Here is a 14,112-nt window from a genome sequence, read left to right as displayed (position 1 = left end):
AAGTCACGTTTTAACCGCCCCCCGTCTGTTGCACAAAAATCATTAATCAAAATTAAACCATAATTATTTGCCAGAAATCAAAGTCGCAACAAAAAGAGAGATATGTATTTTTTCAGGTGTTTTTTCTTCGCTGCTCCTCTCGCCCCGTCCCTGTGGTGGGTGCGTCGAAGGCTATCAAAGTATAGTTTTGTGTGCGGCTTTAATTGAGCTTTAATTGTGCCTAATTAAGCGTGGAAATACTTTTTTTTGTAGCCGGTTTTTATTTTTGGCACTTTTTGCATATCACTTTAACTTTTTTCCAGCAGCAGCGTGTGAACACCATTAACAACTTGTGGGCCAAGACTGAAGATAACCCACATAGAGAAAACAATTAAGATGTCGGAGATGATAATTAGTTGGTCTTCTGTCGATTCGACAGCAAACTTAGATGCTCACATGAATATAAAAAATTCTGGAGTACCCATGCTTGGAATTCATTAGGAATTATATTTTTAAAACTAGTTTTTCGCTTAGTTTTGCTGTTAGGATGTGAACGAAAATAAAAACAATTGATGAAAACAAATATAAATATGCTGAGTTGGGAACCTGAATCGGTTCCTAGAATCCACAATAAAATGTACATAAGCAATACAATGCACTACAAATTAATTAAATATTTTTGCAACATTTTTATCTAAGGAAATATTAACATGATTTTATTTAGAAAATATGCCTTTCCACTGTGTACTTCTATATAATATTACAATAAGTGTGAGAAGTCCCCTGATTCCCTATCTGTGGGGGAAATCACAAAAGTTTCCTATGACTGTCCTTGACTTTATGTCCTTGACGGTTTTTTCTCTCATTTAAAGTTCAGTGCTACGATATGTGTTGACTGTCTCATAACTGTAATCCATATGGCATAAAGCACATATCAACTGTAAAGAACAACACATGAACCCGATTTTATTTGGTAAACAGAAAGAGAATTGCAAACACAGACACAGAAACAGACACAGGCGGAGGGCGAGGGCGAGTGTCCCCCGAGGAGAGACTGAGAGAACACAAAGTAATTGATTGTTTATGGTCATACAATTTATGTGTGCCACAATTTCAAATGGGTGGGGGGACAAATGGGGAACGACGAATGGAAAATATTGACCATTTGCTAAACGATAATTCAAAATGTTAAATCGACAATTTCAATTTGAAGCGAGCACAGAAATCCCCCCAGGGGCCGGGCCACACTCGCACACATAGTTCACACATGTCTGCCCCTCAGCCTGCCCCTGGTTGTTGTAATATATACATAAACTCTCCACTTAATAAAGGCGAGTGCCCTGCCGCTGCCCCTGCCCCTGCCGCAGACCTGCCATGCCCTGCCCTAACCCCATCTGGCCACAGTGGAATCAATCGAACGTGTAATAAAATGCAATTTTTGCAATGGTGACGCCTTCTCCTCCAGCCTTGCCTTGCCCTGACTCCATTCACCGACCGCCTCTTGGGGGTCTTAACCCTTTGGCACTTTAGGGTTCAATTGCTGTGTAAATGTTACTACTCCTCCACCAGTCGCAGCCCAAACCAGATTGTAAAAAAAACTCCATACAGTTACAAGTTTATTGAGCAAAGCAAAAACACTACAATACAAAACAAGATTGAAAAACCAGATCCGAATACCGAAGCTTTAGATACTCTAAGAGATTGTTTCTTCCGTTGTTAGCTTTATCATAAAGTGATCACATCTTAGTGAGTACTACTCAATTACAGACTATAGCTAAAATAATAATACCTATATCTGTTCAAAGAAACATGTGAATATGTAGATTAGAAACTTTCCTTCATGCGTTACAAACTGCTAGTGGAAATTATAATACCCCAGTTATGGTATATATCTATATAATTATGATCAATGTTGCTTGCTCGTTTGTTGGTTTCGCTACTCGTTTGTTAATATTTTTTACAAGCAATTTTTAAAATCTCTGTGCTCTCAGCGGACTTTCCTATGCTGTTCATCTTGTTTGAGGCTTAAATAAATGTTAACACAGCGGGGGAATTTGATTTTTGGTTCAAAATACAAAAAATATACCACATAAAATAATTAATTTTCTGCGGGAATTGAAAGAGTTGCTCAATAATAAATAAAAATGTAAATTTTCAAATGTAACAACGCTGGAGGACGGGAATTAAAAAATCTAAACATATTCATTCAAAAGTTGTTTGCCCAGAACTTTTTTTTTTGACTAATTTGCTAAACTATTTTTGGGTGACTTTAATTTATGCCCCTGCCATACATAGCATCATATATTTCTTGGCAAAATCAGTTGGGACTTACCCAAATTATTCTTAAGTAGAGGAAGTTTTCAGTAGTAGTATCAAGGGTAAGGATAGCATCCACTTGCCACCAAGTACTCCTTGAGTTATTGTTTCATGAACGCATTCCGCAGCTAGAGCTCTACCATCGCATCCTGATCTCCGCAATATTTAATCACTGTTCATTCTGCAACAAACGTTTCAAATATAAATAATTGCTTTTAATTCTTCAGCCCTCTCCTGAAAATTTCGCTTATCCCATACACAAATTTCGCAATAATATTTTGGCATATTACTATCGTGTAGTCGTTCTCTGCTTGTCCGCTTATATAATCGATTAGTCATGGTCGATTTCATACTTAAATTTTTATAAGCAAATTTGTTCAAGTTCTTTGCTAGTACTCCCATCCCCGCTCCACCGATTCTTTATTCTTTTTGGCAATGTATTGAAAAGTAAATAATGCAATTTGCTACGGAAAAGGGAAGAGAACGAGGCAGAGAGAGAGAGAGAGAGAAACGACTTTCGGGGTTCGCTGCAGTTAAGCAGTTAAGCAATTATGTAATTTTTAATAGTCGCCGTCGGAGGCCAACAGCGTTACGCATTTTACGAGCAGCGAGGTGAATGTTTCTGGCGAGGAAAGGCAACGGGAAATGAACAGGGAGTGAGGGTTGCTTGTAAAAGTCAAAGCACAATTTATTATTGTCAAACTGGGGAGAGCTACGCTACCCTCCGCGATGATAAAATGATGCAAAACGATTAAAAATCCGTCAAAAATCCGTAATAAACGGAACAGAAAGAAACGGCATAGCACAGAACAGCAACGAACAGAAGTGAACCGAATAGAGAAGGGTCAGATTAAAGAGACGCCAGAGGGCGCTGCTGTGAGGTGACACGTGCAACGTGCTTCACGGATTTTGTTGCGCACTCACGTACTGCTGGACTGACTTATTTCAGGACTTTTGCAACCTCCTCCTCCTACTCCTTGGCACGAGTGTAACCCCCCCACCCCGTAGTGTTAATTGTGGCAACTGCTCTGTGACTGTGACTTCTGTCAATTGTTGGTGGAAATACACGGAGAGAGACCAAAGGACCTTGGACCATTTTGTACGTGGCTCGAGCGCAAAAAAACTGCAAAACGAAACTCGGAAATAAAATATGACTGGAGCGAGCACATGGGACAGCGGATGCATAAACTAGCTGGCTCCCCTTTTCGCAAGAGCGTTTAGTGCTCGATGCTCCATAAACTTGTGGATTTAGCCTGCCTGACCAAAAGCGAATCAGGGAAAACGACCTTTGCTATTGCTCCCATTGGATGCTTATTTATTTTTAAGTGTCGCAACGTTTTTGGGGGTATTTTCTGTGGGCTTGGCTTACCATAAAATTTAAACAGAGTTTCTATTTTCAGAACTCCCTCAAAGCTCGGCTCCGATTCAAAGTCTCCCGTCAGCACCTCCCTATGCTGTACGTCGGGTCGGCTCCTCTTCAGTGGTCAGCAGTGGTAACCCTCGGTCATTGCCCCATATATATGGATAGGCCCCGAAAAAACGAACCCCTCAACGAGGCCCAAACCGAAACGGAATCCTTTCCTGACTGGAGGCGGCTGCTCCACTTGAGTTGCGCTTTTTCAACTTTGTTCGCTTGCCGACTCTTTTATGATGGGCGCTGACCTGACCCCACCCCACGCTGATCCCAGTTCCGCGTCTGTGTCTGCTCCTCCTCCTCCCACTCTATGGGTCCTTGACTGGCTAACCCCCCTTGTGCAGGGGGGGATGCTCGGCGAGAGCATCTGCACCCGCACAAACCGCAACTTAATAATTTTGCTTCTGCGGCAATTAAAAATTTTTACCTTATTTGCTCCAGTTTTTTTTTTTTTGTTTCGCCCTGCTGCTGCTATCTGTTTCTCTGTTCTTTCTGTTGTTGCTGGAGTGCAACATTTTGTGCATGGTCATTTACTTTTCCCTACCTCCCTCCCTCTCACTCTCTCTCACTCTCCCTGTGTGACAATCCCTTCGAGCAGTCTCCTACAACTGGCAAAGTTGCGATGCTACTAATTAAAAACGCAAATGGGTTTATGATGTTGCACAAGTTGCGGTTGCCTTCGGGAGTGGGACGGGCGTGGGGCTTTGGATGGGGATGAGGTATTATTTTGTATGCTGTCGCTGCAGAATTGTAGCATGACAAAAAGAAAAAAAAGCTGAAAAGAAGTTGTAAAGAAAAGCATAAAAGAGTGCGGCATTAAAACAAATTTTTGCTCGCTTTTTTTTCCTGTGGGTTTTTATTTCGGAAAGGAAAGGGACAAATACAAAACAAGTCCTGGTCCCGTTCCCTTTGCGGTTGCTCGGGGGGCTGCTACTTTTGTTGGGTTTCCCCCTAACACTTGGACCTCCTCTGACTTTATCGCCATCCATCTCTGAGACTCCACACTGAGACTGTGGGACGGGACTCCTCCATGCTTTTCACGCTTTTCACATTGCTCTCTGGCATGTTTTGTGTTTTATTAGCGTGAAAATTTTTCAAAGGTGTCAGCACTTTTTATGTCCTTGTTCTTCGTTTGTGTTATTTTTGTGCTTTTTCCGCTCTTCAAAAAACCGTGCGCCTTCTTTTAAATACTTATTTGCCGCAGCAAAAATAAAGACGAGGAGGTAGAATATTTGGTGGGAATATGATTCTATGGAGGGAGCGACAAGAAAATTATCTAAATTAAGAAAGGAAGGGAGAGCCGTTTCGTTAGTAATGAATTCCATTTGAAATATGCAATTAACTGATCGGAAACTTCCGAAAATGGCAGCTCAAAAATTGTATTAAATCCCTTTTTCCAACTCCTAACTTAATCCCCAGCTGAAACAGAATTTTGCTAGCCACTCATTAAAGATTCCTCTATCAACTATTCCCTTAATGGCCAGCATTCCCAGCCCCAAAAGCCCAACCGAGCTGACCGGAAATCCCCAACAACATCTCCCCTCAAAGTCCCTTTACCATTCGGTCTCCTTTTTGACCACGTCCCTGGACGCAAAAGGCCGAAGAAGCGGTGGATGGGGAGGGGAAGGAGAAGTCTGCCATTGTGTAATATCCGTTGACTATTATTCTAATTCATACCGAAAATTAAAAAGCTGCCTATGACAAGCCCTACCCCCAACCACCACGTTCAGCTTGTTTTTGTGCGAATTCAGCGAAAATTTCATGCAAAATAAAACCCCAAAAAAAACCAAAACGCCTTTTTGAATAGACGATGGCATTATGCTGCTGTTGCTGTTGCTTTTGGCGGCTCTTGGCATCCTTTCCTGTTTTTGTATTCAAAATAAAGCGACCGCATCAACGAAATAGGAAATACTAGCAGCACAAAAAATAATATTCGGTCTGTGTGGGAAAATATGAAAAAATTAACATATAAATTAGCACAGCAGACAAAATATTGTGGGTGATTCGGGAAGGAGCAGAAGAAGGTCGGGTCGGTCTCCTTTTGTTTTAAAAACAATTTTGGTGGCATAAATATACGGCTGGCAATTAAAAATATTTTTTAATGTATCTCAGATGGGAGGGTGGGAACAGAAAGGACATTGATTAAATGTTGAAAAAATCAAATTGCATGAAACTATGATTATCATAATAGATTAAACAAATAAAATAAATAAATAAAATAGATAAATAAAAAAAAAGAATTATAAAACCATAAAATTGTTGATGTACTTAATCGTAATTAACATTACCTTTACAAATTGGCTTTTACACATCACTTTTTACCGAAACTATTTACCTGTCGGTGTACATATATTATCAATAGCACAATTCTCATCGGATTCACATGTAAATCCAGTCGGGGGGAACCAATTAAACTAATTAAATAGGCAAGTTAAATCTTATTTGCCCTGAAAGTCTGGTGTGCAGTAGTTTTTCCATTTATAAGTAAGCTGAAAGTGGAGTAATGGCATAAATTTTGTTTCTTGAGGGGACATCAAGTTCGTTCGTTCTCTTTCGTAGTGACCAGACGTGTTTTTGTTTTGCGCTCCGCATTTTCGTTTTGTTTAACTTAAACAGCCGGTGTTTTTTATCTATAATTTTACTCTCTAACTAACTTACATTAAAATCATACTTTTACCGCGGGTGCATGCCTGATAATTGTGTAAAAACACAACTTATTTAATAAATTTTGTGCGTCGGTTAGTCGTGTGTTTGTGTTGTTGCTTTTCGTAAGTACGCCCTCTCATTACATTTAGCCGCTCTTTGTCATAGTTATTGCCATCTATCACTCTCTCTATCACCTAACTCTCAATAACTGTTCTTTCGCTCTCGCTCTTGTAACGTTTTGTGCAGTAACGCTCTCACTTATAAGCTGTTGCTGCAACCACTCTCCTCTCTCATCTTTTACCGATTTCGCTTTAAGCATTGCTCTAAGCATTTGCTCTGCACAGTGGTCTGATTGCTATTTGTTTTGAACTTTTTTTCCCAAAGTAAACAAAAATAAAAGACATAAATATGGAATTTTCTGTCGTCTGTGCCAAAAAAACCTGCAAGAAGCAGATCACCCATGACCAGCCCAATATCCCCTGGCTTGGCACCTGTAAAATTCATATACGTTCATAAATATATACAGTTCATAATGGCTTGCCCTATATGTATTATCTTTTAGCTCTATATCCTAATGCAATTGTGCGATCATTCACCTTAATCTTAAGACCAAATTTTGTTGCAGCAACTTATTGGCTTCCTGTCGCCTACCTCTACCACCCTCTCATATTTATGGCCAACACAATGTGCTGTGCGCCTTGTAAAACAATTTATAACTTTTGCGCTTTTGCCTAATAAGTTGGCTTGTTGTGGCCAATAAGTTGTGGCAACAACAACCCAAGATTGGCCAAAAGAGGGAAGAGGGCACAAGGAGGGGCAGCAGCGGCAACTCGTTTCGAAACTAAATTACAAGTACAGCAGCAGCAACAACAGCCGCCAGCAATGGGTGGGATAGCACTCTTCTGCACTGCACATCTTTGCCACAAGTTGGGGCTGATGGCAGTTGTTGCTGCTGCTGCTGCTGCCTTAACTGCTGTTAATTCTTCTAATTGTGTGCACGTTGTTTGCGTGCGCTAATGTCGCATACGAGTTTGTAACAACAAGAGCAGCAGCAGCAGCAGCTAAAGGCATCCCGAGAGGGGAAGAGACGGAACGGAACGGAGCATGCAAATGTGTAACTGTTTATGCCAGAGCGAGCACTTGCGCTCACCCTCTTACTCTCCCACTTCTTGCTTACACTGTGTGACATCTAGTGGTGAGAGCGTGAGCGGGACAATCCTCTCCCGCCCACTCTAAACGAGAGTGATTATTATAGAAAAACTTTCGTTAACAATCGTTGCGGTGTTGGCTCGTGCTCACGCGTGTCACGCGATCCGCTCTAGTGGCTCACTTGAGATTTTTGTTCATACGAGGAGTAGCATTGCATCGCGCATCGCTTGACAACTTACATGCATGGCTAAAGGGTGGGGGGAGTAGGGAGGAGGGAGAGCGACCCTGCCGCTTATTAGTGCAAAACGCTGCACGTACATGTGAGCCATGTGTGTGTTTGTGCACGTGTTTTTGTTATTGTTAAATGTAATTAAATTATGCAGATGAGTGCCAACGATGTTGCTCTCTCTCTCTCTGCCTCTGCGAGGCATTAACTAAGCTGCCATAGAAAAGTGTTTTTAGGTATTTGCATTTGACACCAGCAAAAGAGTTGGGAGGCAACTGTATCCTCTCGGAATCGTTAACAGATTGCCGAACAAGCTAGAAAGTTTCAACCAAAAAAAAAAAGGAAAAAATATTGGTTCCATCTGGCAGCGGTGGGATTCGAACCCACGCCTCCGAGGAGACTGGTGCCTTAAACCAGCGCCTTAGACCGCTCGGCCACGCTACCCCATTAAGTGGGTGGATGAATGGCTGAATCTAAAATAGAAACCCCGTACAATATATTTAAGTTTATCCCAAGCGGAACGAAACAATCGGGGAAAATTTCAAGAAAACATTTATGGGGAAAACTCGTGTGTAGTAATTGTTAAGTTTGTTCTTTATTTGATTTCATCTTCTAGTTCTTGAACATGGTTGAAATATTCTTCATTCGCTCGTGTTGCGATTTTGCCTTACAATTTAGAGAAAGAATTCCTTGTATGTGTTGTGTTTGTCCTTTTAGTGATACGATTAGATGATGATCCACATATTTGGTTTGTTTCGCAGTTTCGGCTACATTCTATATGTACTCGTATGTACTTGTATGTTTTACTTGTAAGTATTTACTCGTTTATATGCTGACACCGTTTTCCGGTTGTCTGCCTGGTTTGCTGTTTAACTATGGTTGTCCCTTGTAATTTGCTTAAATTGTATTTTCAAATTGATTTAATTTATTCATAGATGTAGTTCTCCCTCGTTTTTGCTTCTCTCTGTGATAACTAGATGAAAGATCTGCTGCTTTGTTATGAAATAGTATGCATATGAAATTTACGTTTGAATAAGTAAGTTTTCTTTTCATTTTCCTTATGTTTTTGTTTTGCTTGTAGGTTACTTTTAAACTCCCTTGTATTGGTTTTGCAATTTGTTCCATTAAATTGTTTATTAATTGTATGTACAATCGTTCAATAGTTCTGCCAACGCCCTTTCTCAGTGGCAAGTGAAAACACGAACCCAAATCACAATAAAAAAATAAGAAGAAAAAACACAAAACAGAAATCAACACGAAATTGTAAGTTTCTTTTTCTTTTCTCTCAAGCATAGCTATGTATTTTTTGTTTGTATTTACACACATAATTTATATATATAGTAAATGTACTTTTATGTATTTATTCCGTATGTGTTTATCTTGCATAAATTGCTTATGTATTCATATTCGGTTTTTTTTTGAATTCGTTATAGGATCTACATACACACGATTCGATACGTAGATATTGCCCAGATTTGCATAGTGTGTTTGCTATATCTTTTTAGGTTTTGTCTATCGTTCCGATGTGTAGTTAATGGATATCTGTATATATCGTTTACGGAGTTTATTAACTATAAAAATCGAGATTGTTTTATTTTCGGTTTTTGTATATTTTGCTGTTTTATTTCGTATTCGTTAATGCCTGTCTCTTTTTTTCTCTTTTCTTTTTGATTATTTGTACGGTGATAATTTAGTCTAGATACAAATATGTATAGTTTTAGTGACTGGTGCTTAAGCGCGTAAATTAAATGTAAGTATTTTTGCATGAAATTGCATTTTTCGTTTGTGAATTTTTCTTGAATTTTGATTTTGCATTTTGGCTTGCAAAAGCTTCTAATTATTTACACGAATTTAAGAGTGTTTTTAATTTAAGCAGAACTTAATAGTTAAGATCACTGGATGCAAATTAAATGACATTTCAGGAGAGTTGGCAGGGGGGGGCCAAAGGCGTGCGACTATTTTGTGACATTTTTCTTGTTGCTGCTGCTGCTGCCTCCCCTGCCACTTTCCAGTTAATGCCAAACCGTGCGCGCTCTTTTATTTACACCTGGATTTTCCCTGCTGCTGCGCTTTCCCCCTCTGATAATCACTCAACTAAATCCTAATTTATACAAAATGCTTTCGCCTGAATACACGTAACATAAGAATATACAATTAGATAAATTAGATCATAGCATGGATCCATAGATCGGATGTAGAATAACACATAAATCGTCTGGCGCAGAGGCCTTTTCCGCTCCTGCTCCTGCTTCTGCTCCTCCTCCTGCTCTAGCCCTTGTAGAAATGGTACAGCTCAATGTCCGGATTGGGATTTGGCTTGAAGGTGCGGCCCAGGGTGCCGCACGTCTTCCCCGTATATCAGTGATAGCGACGCAGACTGCCATTGTTGTTGCTGCCGCTGGCCAGGATTACTCCACCTCCTCCTCCTCCACCATGATGATTGTTGTTCGACAGAGTAGCCACATTGTTGTTGTTGTTGCTGTTGAAGGATCGCCGTCCGGTTGTGTTGCCATGGATCAGGGCCAAGCCCACCCCATTGCGCAGGGGCAGGGCCGGTGGTGGTGGTGTGGGCGTGGGGCTGGGCGGCAAATCGTGATCCAGGGGCAGGGAGTAATGCGAATTGTTGTGGATGTAGCCCGGCTCGGCCATCGCATCGCAGGGCTTGGCATAGACTCCTCCATTGTGGGTGTGGGTGTGGCTGTGCGGGCTGTGGGGACTGTGGCTGCCGTGGCTGCTGTGGTTGTGGTTGAAGTGGTCCTGGGTGAGGCGTATGCCATTGGCAAGGGCAAGGGGCTGGCTGTAGTGCGAGAGGGTGCTCTCCTGCATCCTGTGGCGTGGCAGGGAGGCGGCATTCAGAGTCTTGCCACCGCCATTGGCCAGCAGGCGCATGTCCTGCTGCGAGTGGTGCATCTGCGTCTGGCTGGGGCTCGGGATCGGGATCGTCTGGTTGTTGGTCATGTAGTGGATGTGGCTGAGCTGGGCGAAGGAGGAGGCGGCGGCGGCATGATCGACGGGGCTGGGCACTTGCAGCTGCTGCAGCGGTGCCGCTGTGCCGGTGGTGGTGGTGTTGGAGGCGATGCCACCCCTACCCCGCATCTGAGGTGGGGGTGGAGCTTCTAGCTATAGCTCGGTCACTGGAATCGGCCTGCTGCCCATATAATGCGACTGGCTGCAGGGATATGCGCCCGCGGGATGCACTCCCCCGCAGCCGGGCGGCGGTCGCGTCATGTACTCCTCGTCGGAGAAGGTCTTCTGGTACTCGCGCTCCTTCCGGCCCAGCGCCGAGTGTCCCTTCAGCATCTCCCGTATGCGCCGACGGCAGGTGTACAGCACCAGAGCCAGCGTGGTGATCAGCGCCGCACAGGCCACCACCAGGATGCCGATGATGGCCTGCTTGTTGGCCGCCCCGTGGGTGCAGCCGAGCAGCGGCTCCGACAGCTGGGCGAGCGGCAGATCCCGCAGCGTGGCCGGGTAGGCGCACACCACCGGAGCGTACTGGTTGCTGGCGTTCTTGCTGATCAGAAGGTTGCGCAGCCACATCAGCTGGCAGTCGCAGACGAAGGGGTTCTCGGAGAGGTCGAGGGTCTGCAGATCGGCCCACGGTATGAGGCCCTCGGCGAGGGTGCTCAGCTGATTCTCCTTGAGGATCACCGAACTGAGATGGGGCAGGCCGCCCAGAGCGTTGGCGTGCAGCTCGTTCAGCTGCTTGTTGCTGGAGAGATTCAGTTGCTCCAGATTGGTGTTGGCCGTGAAGGCGCCGCTCTCGACGCGCCTCAGCCGCTGAGCTCCCGTCAGTTCCAGCTGCCGCAGCTCCCGCAGTCCTGCGAAGGCGCCCGAGGCAACCACCTCGAAGTCGTTCTGGCCAATGCTCAGCTGCTCCAGACGGCCCAGACGCTGCAGGGCAGCCGTGGGTATGGCCGTCAGACGATTGTCCGATAGATCCATGTATCGCAGCGACTCCAGCCCCTTGAGAGCCTCGCCCGAGATGTTGTGCAGTCCGGCACCGCGCAGATCCAGGCGTGTGAGACCCTTGAGGTCCTGGAAGGCACCGCCGGGAATGGTCATGAACGAATTGGTGCCCAAGTAAAGCTCCGCCAGACTGGGCAGGCTCTGGAATGTCAGCTGCGAGGGCACGGTCGTCAGGGTGTTATCGTCCAGATAGAGCACCCGCAGGTTGACCAAGCCATCGAGAGCATGCGGATCGATGTGGCTGATGCGGTTCTGGCCCAGATTCAGCTCCTCCAGCCGCACCATGGGCGAGAACGTGCGAAACTCGAGCTCCGCAATGAGGTTGCCCCGCAGATTGAGGACACTGATGGTGGAGAGGCCGGTGAAGGTCTTGTTGGAGACCTGGCCAATCTTGTTGTGGTTGAGGTGTAGCTCCTGGAGCTTGGCGTGGTAGGCGAACGAGCGCTCCGGTATGGTTACCATGTCGTTGAAGGACAGATCGAGGAATGTCAGCTGCGCATAGAACTGCATCGACGAGTCGATGGTCTTCAGCTTGTTGTTCTTGATGACCAGCCGCTGGATGGCCGGATTTAAGGCTATGGGGAGCACATCCAGCCGCCCCTCGCCGCAGTTGACCATCAGAGTGTCGTCATCGCATTCACAGCCATTTGGACAATTTGCCAGGCCATTTGTTGGCTGTAGTGGGGCCAGAAGCAGGACCAGCACCAGGACTAGCAGCGACAACAGCGATGAGGTCGGCGAGGACGACGACATGGTAATTGCCCTGGCCGACGACGACCGTCGTCTGCTCATTACACGCTCTCACGTCTCTCAGTCCCCCTTGGTCTCCTGGTCTCCTGGACTCTGGACTCTGGGCTCTGTGTCTGCCTCGACGGGTTACTTCCTACCCTTTCTGACCGTCTGGTCTCCTCTCTGTCTGTCTGTCTGATTGTCTCTGGTGAATGGTGGTTTTGCTGTGTGGACTGTCTTGTGCTGGTTCTGCTGGCTGCTCGTCTGGTGTGCCCGCTTTTATATCGGGCTAAATACGCTTTGGCCAAGTTTGCCAATGGCTTTCGTATTTAGACTTCGACATTCGCCTGCAACGATAGGGAGAGAAGGAGAAAGAGAGCGTTAGAGCGCTTTAAATTGATTTTCCATTAGAGTTCGAAAATGGTTTTGGCTTGGCTTTTAGATTTTCATTGGATTTGGCAGCTGCAGCAGTCGCTGGGGCTGCTCTGCCCTGTTCTGCTGCCGTTTTTTCCCCTCCACCCACCCTGCGGGAGTTAATCGGTAGTTTTGTGGATTATTTTGCCTGTGCCTCTGGCTTTTACCCGCTTATTCGCTTTTTCGCTTTTTGGCTTCGTTTTATTTTTTTTTTTTTTTTGCCTTGTCGGACAGTAAACAAATGAAGACAATTTAAATGGCCACGGCTCTGGCATTAGGAATGGCATTAGCCAACTTCCAGTTGGCCTTAACAGTTTGCTGATTGGATGGGTTCCCCTTTTGACCTGCTCGCTGTTTGCTCCCCCATACGGCTTTAATTATCAGGCCATCTCCGCACTCGGCGGAGCCTGCCTTTGAAGACCCAACCCCCGGAAAGTGGTTCAAAGTCAGCCGCACCCCTAAAACACATACTCCTCGTACACGTGTCAGACAATGGCCCTAACTGGGGCCAACCCTTTGTGTCAACTGACAAGTCCCCAAAGTCAAACCCCCTGCCCTCGACTCCAACCCCAAGTCCATGTGCCAACCCTCTCCATAGAGTCCATGGCCCACAGGGCCCTGTGGGTCCTCCCCCTCTCCGAACAGGCCAAAGATATGCCGCAGCATAGTTTGGGCCAAAACTTAAAAAACAACTTGCATTTTGTTTGCTTTGGGGACATTTATCAGTTCCGAGGTCTGGGCTCTGGGCTCTGGGATGCGATCTGGGGACTATGGGCAAACAAAACTTAATTTAGCGCGCCAACAGCAGCAGCAGCAACTGCGAGAAGTTCAAGGAGAAAGGATATCGGCACGAGGTCCCCGAACGGGGCCCATAAAATAAATAAAACAAAGGCACAATTCTTCTCTTTTTTTTTGCTCGTTGTTGTTTTATTTTTCTTTGGGATGGGTAGACGAGCACAAAGGAAGTTTTCCCCCTTTTTTGTTGGGTTTTTGTATTTTTCAAACTTTACGCAACGTAGGAGGGGCCGGCCCCAAAGGCGCTATGAAAATAATCATAGATGTGGGTCATACTTCAGAGGGAGGCGCAGGAGCTGTCTTGCAAAAGGATGAGCGGCGTCTCTTAACTCTCGCTTTTTATTATGTAAATAACACATAAACACCCGGGAGCATCATATGAAGCAGCGCCACACACCGAAAAAAAAAATGGCATTCCCACAACCAGAACCAGAACCAGGACCAGGACTCCCCATCATTATCATGCATATGGCCA

General features: G+C 44.8%; 1 protein-coding gene and 1 non-coding gene across 2 annotated transcripts in view; both read right to left on the bottom strand.

Moving 5' to 3' along the window:
• Positions 1-8,092: 8,092 nt before the first annotated feature.
• On the bottom strand, positions 8,093-8,174 carry Trnal-aag. Its single transcript has one exon. It is a non-coding gene; the product is annotated as a tRNA-Leu (tRNA).
• Positions 8,175-9,136: 962 nt separating this feature from the next.
• LOC111070622 (protein slit) overlaps positions 9,137-14,112 on the bottom strand; it is a 50,433-nt gene continuing 45,457 nt past the window's right edge. Inside the window, 1 exon segment of the mRNA XM_041594298.1 lies at positions 9,137-12,775. Coding sequence (XP_041450232.1) covers positions 10,089-12,491 — 2,403 coding nt within the window. The 5' untranslated portion in view covers positions 12,492-12,775 and the 3' untranslated portion in view covers positions 9,137-10,088.

Source organism: Drosophila obscura, unplaced genomic scaffold, assembly GCF_018151105.1.
Source record: "Drosophila obscura isolate BZ-5 IFL unplaced genomic scaffold, ASM1815110v1 contig_1, whole genome shotgun sequence".
In the NCBI taxonomy this organism is placed as follows: domain Eukaryota; kingdom Metazoa; phylum Arthropoda; class Insecta; order Diptera; family Drosophilidae; genus Drosophila; species Drosophila obscura.
This window is presented reverse-complemented; position numbering and strand designations above follow the sequence as displayed.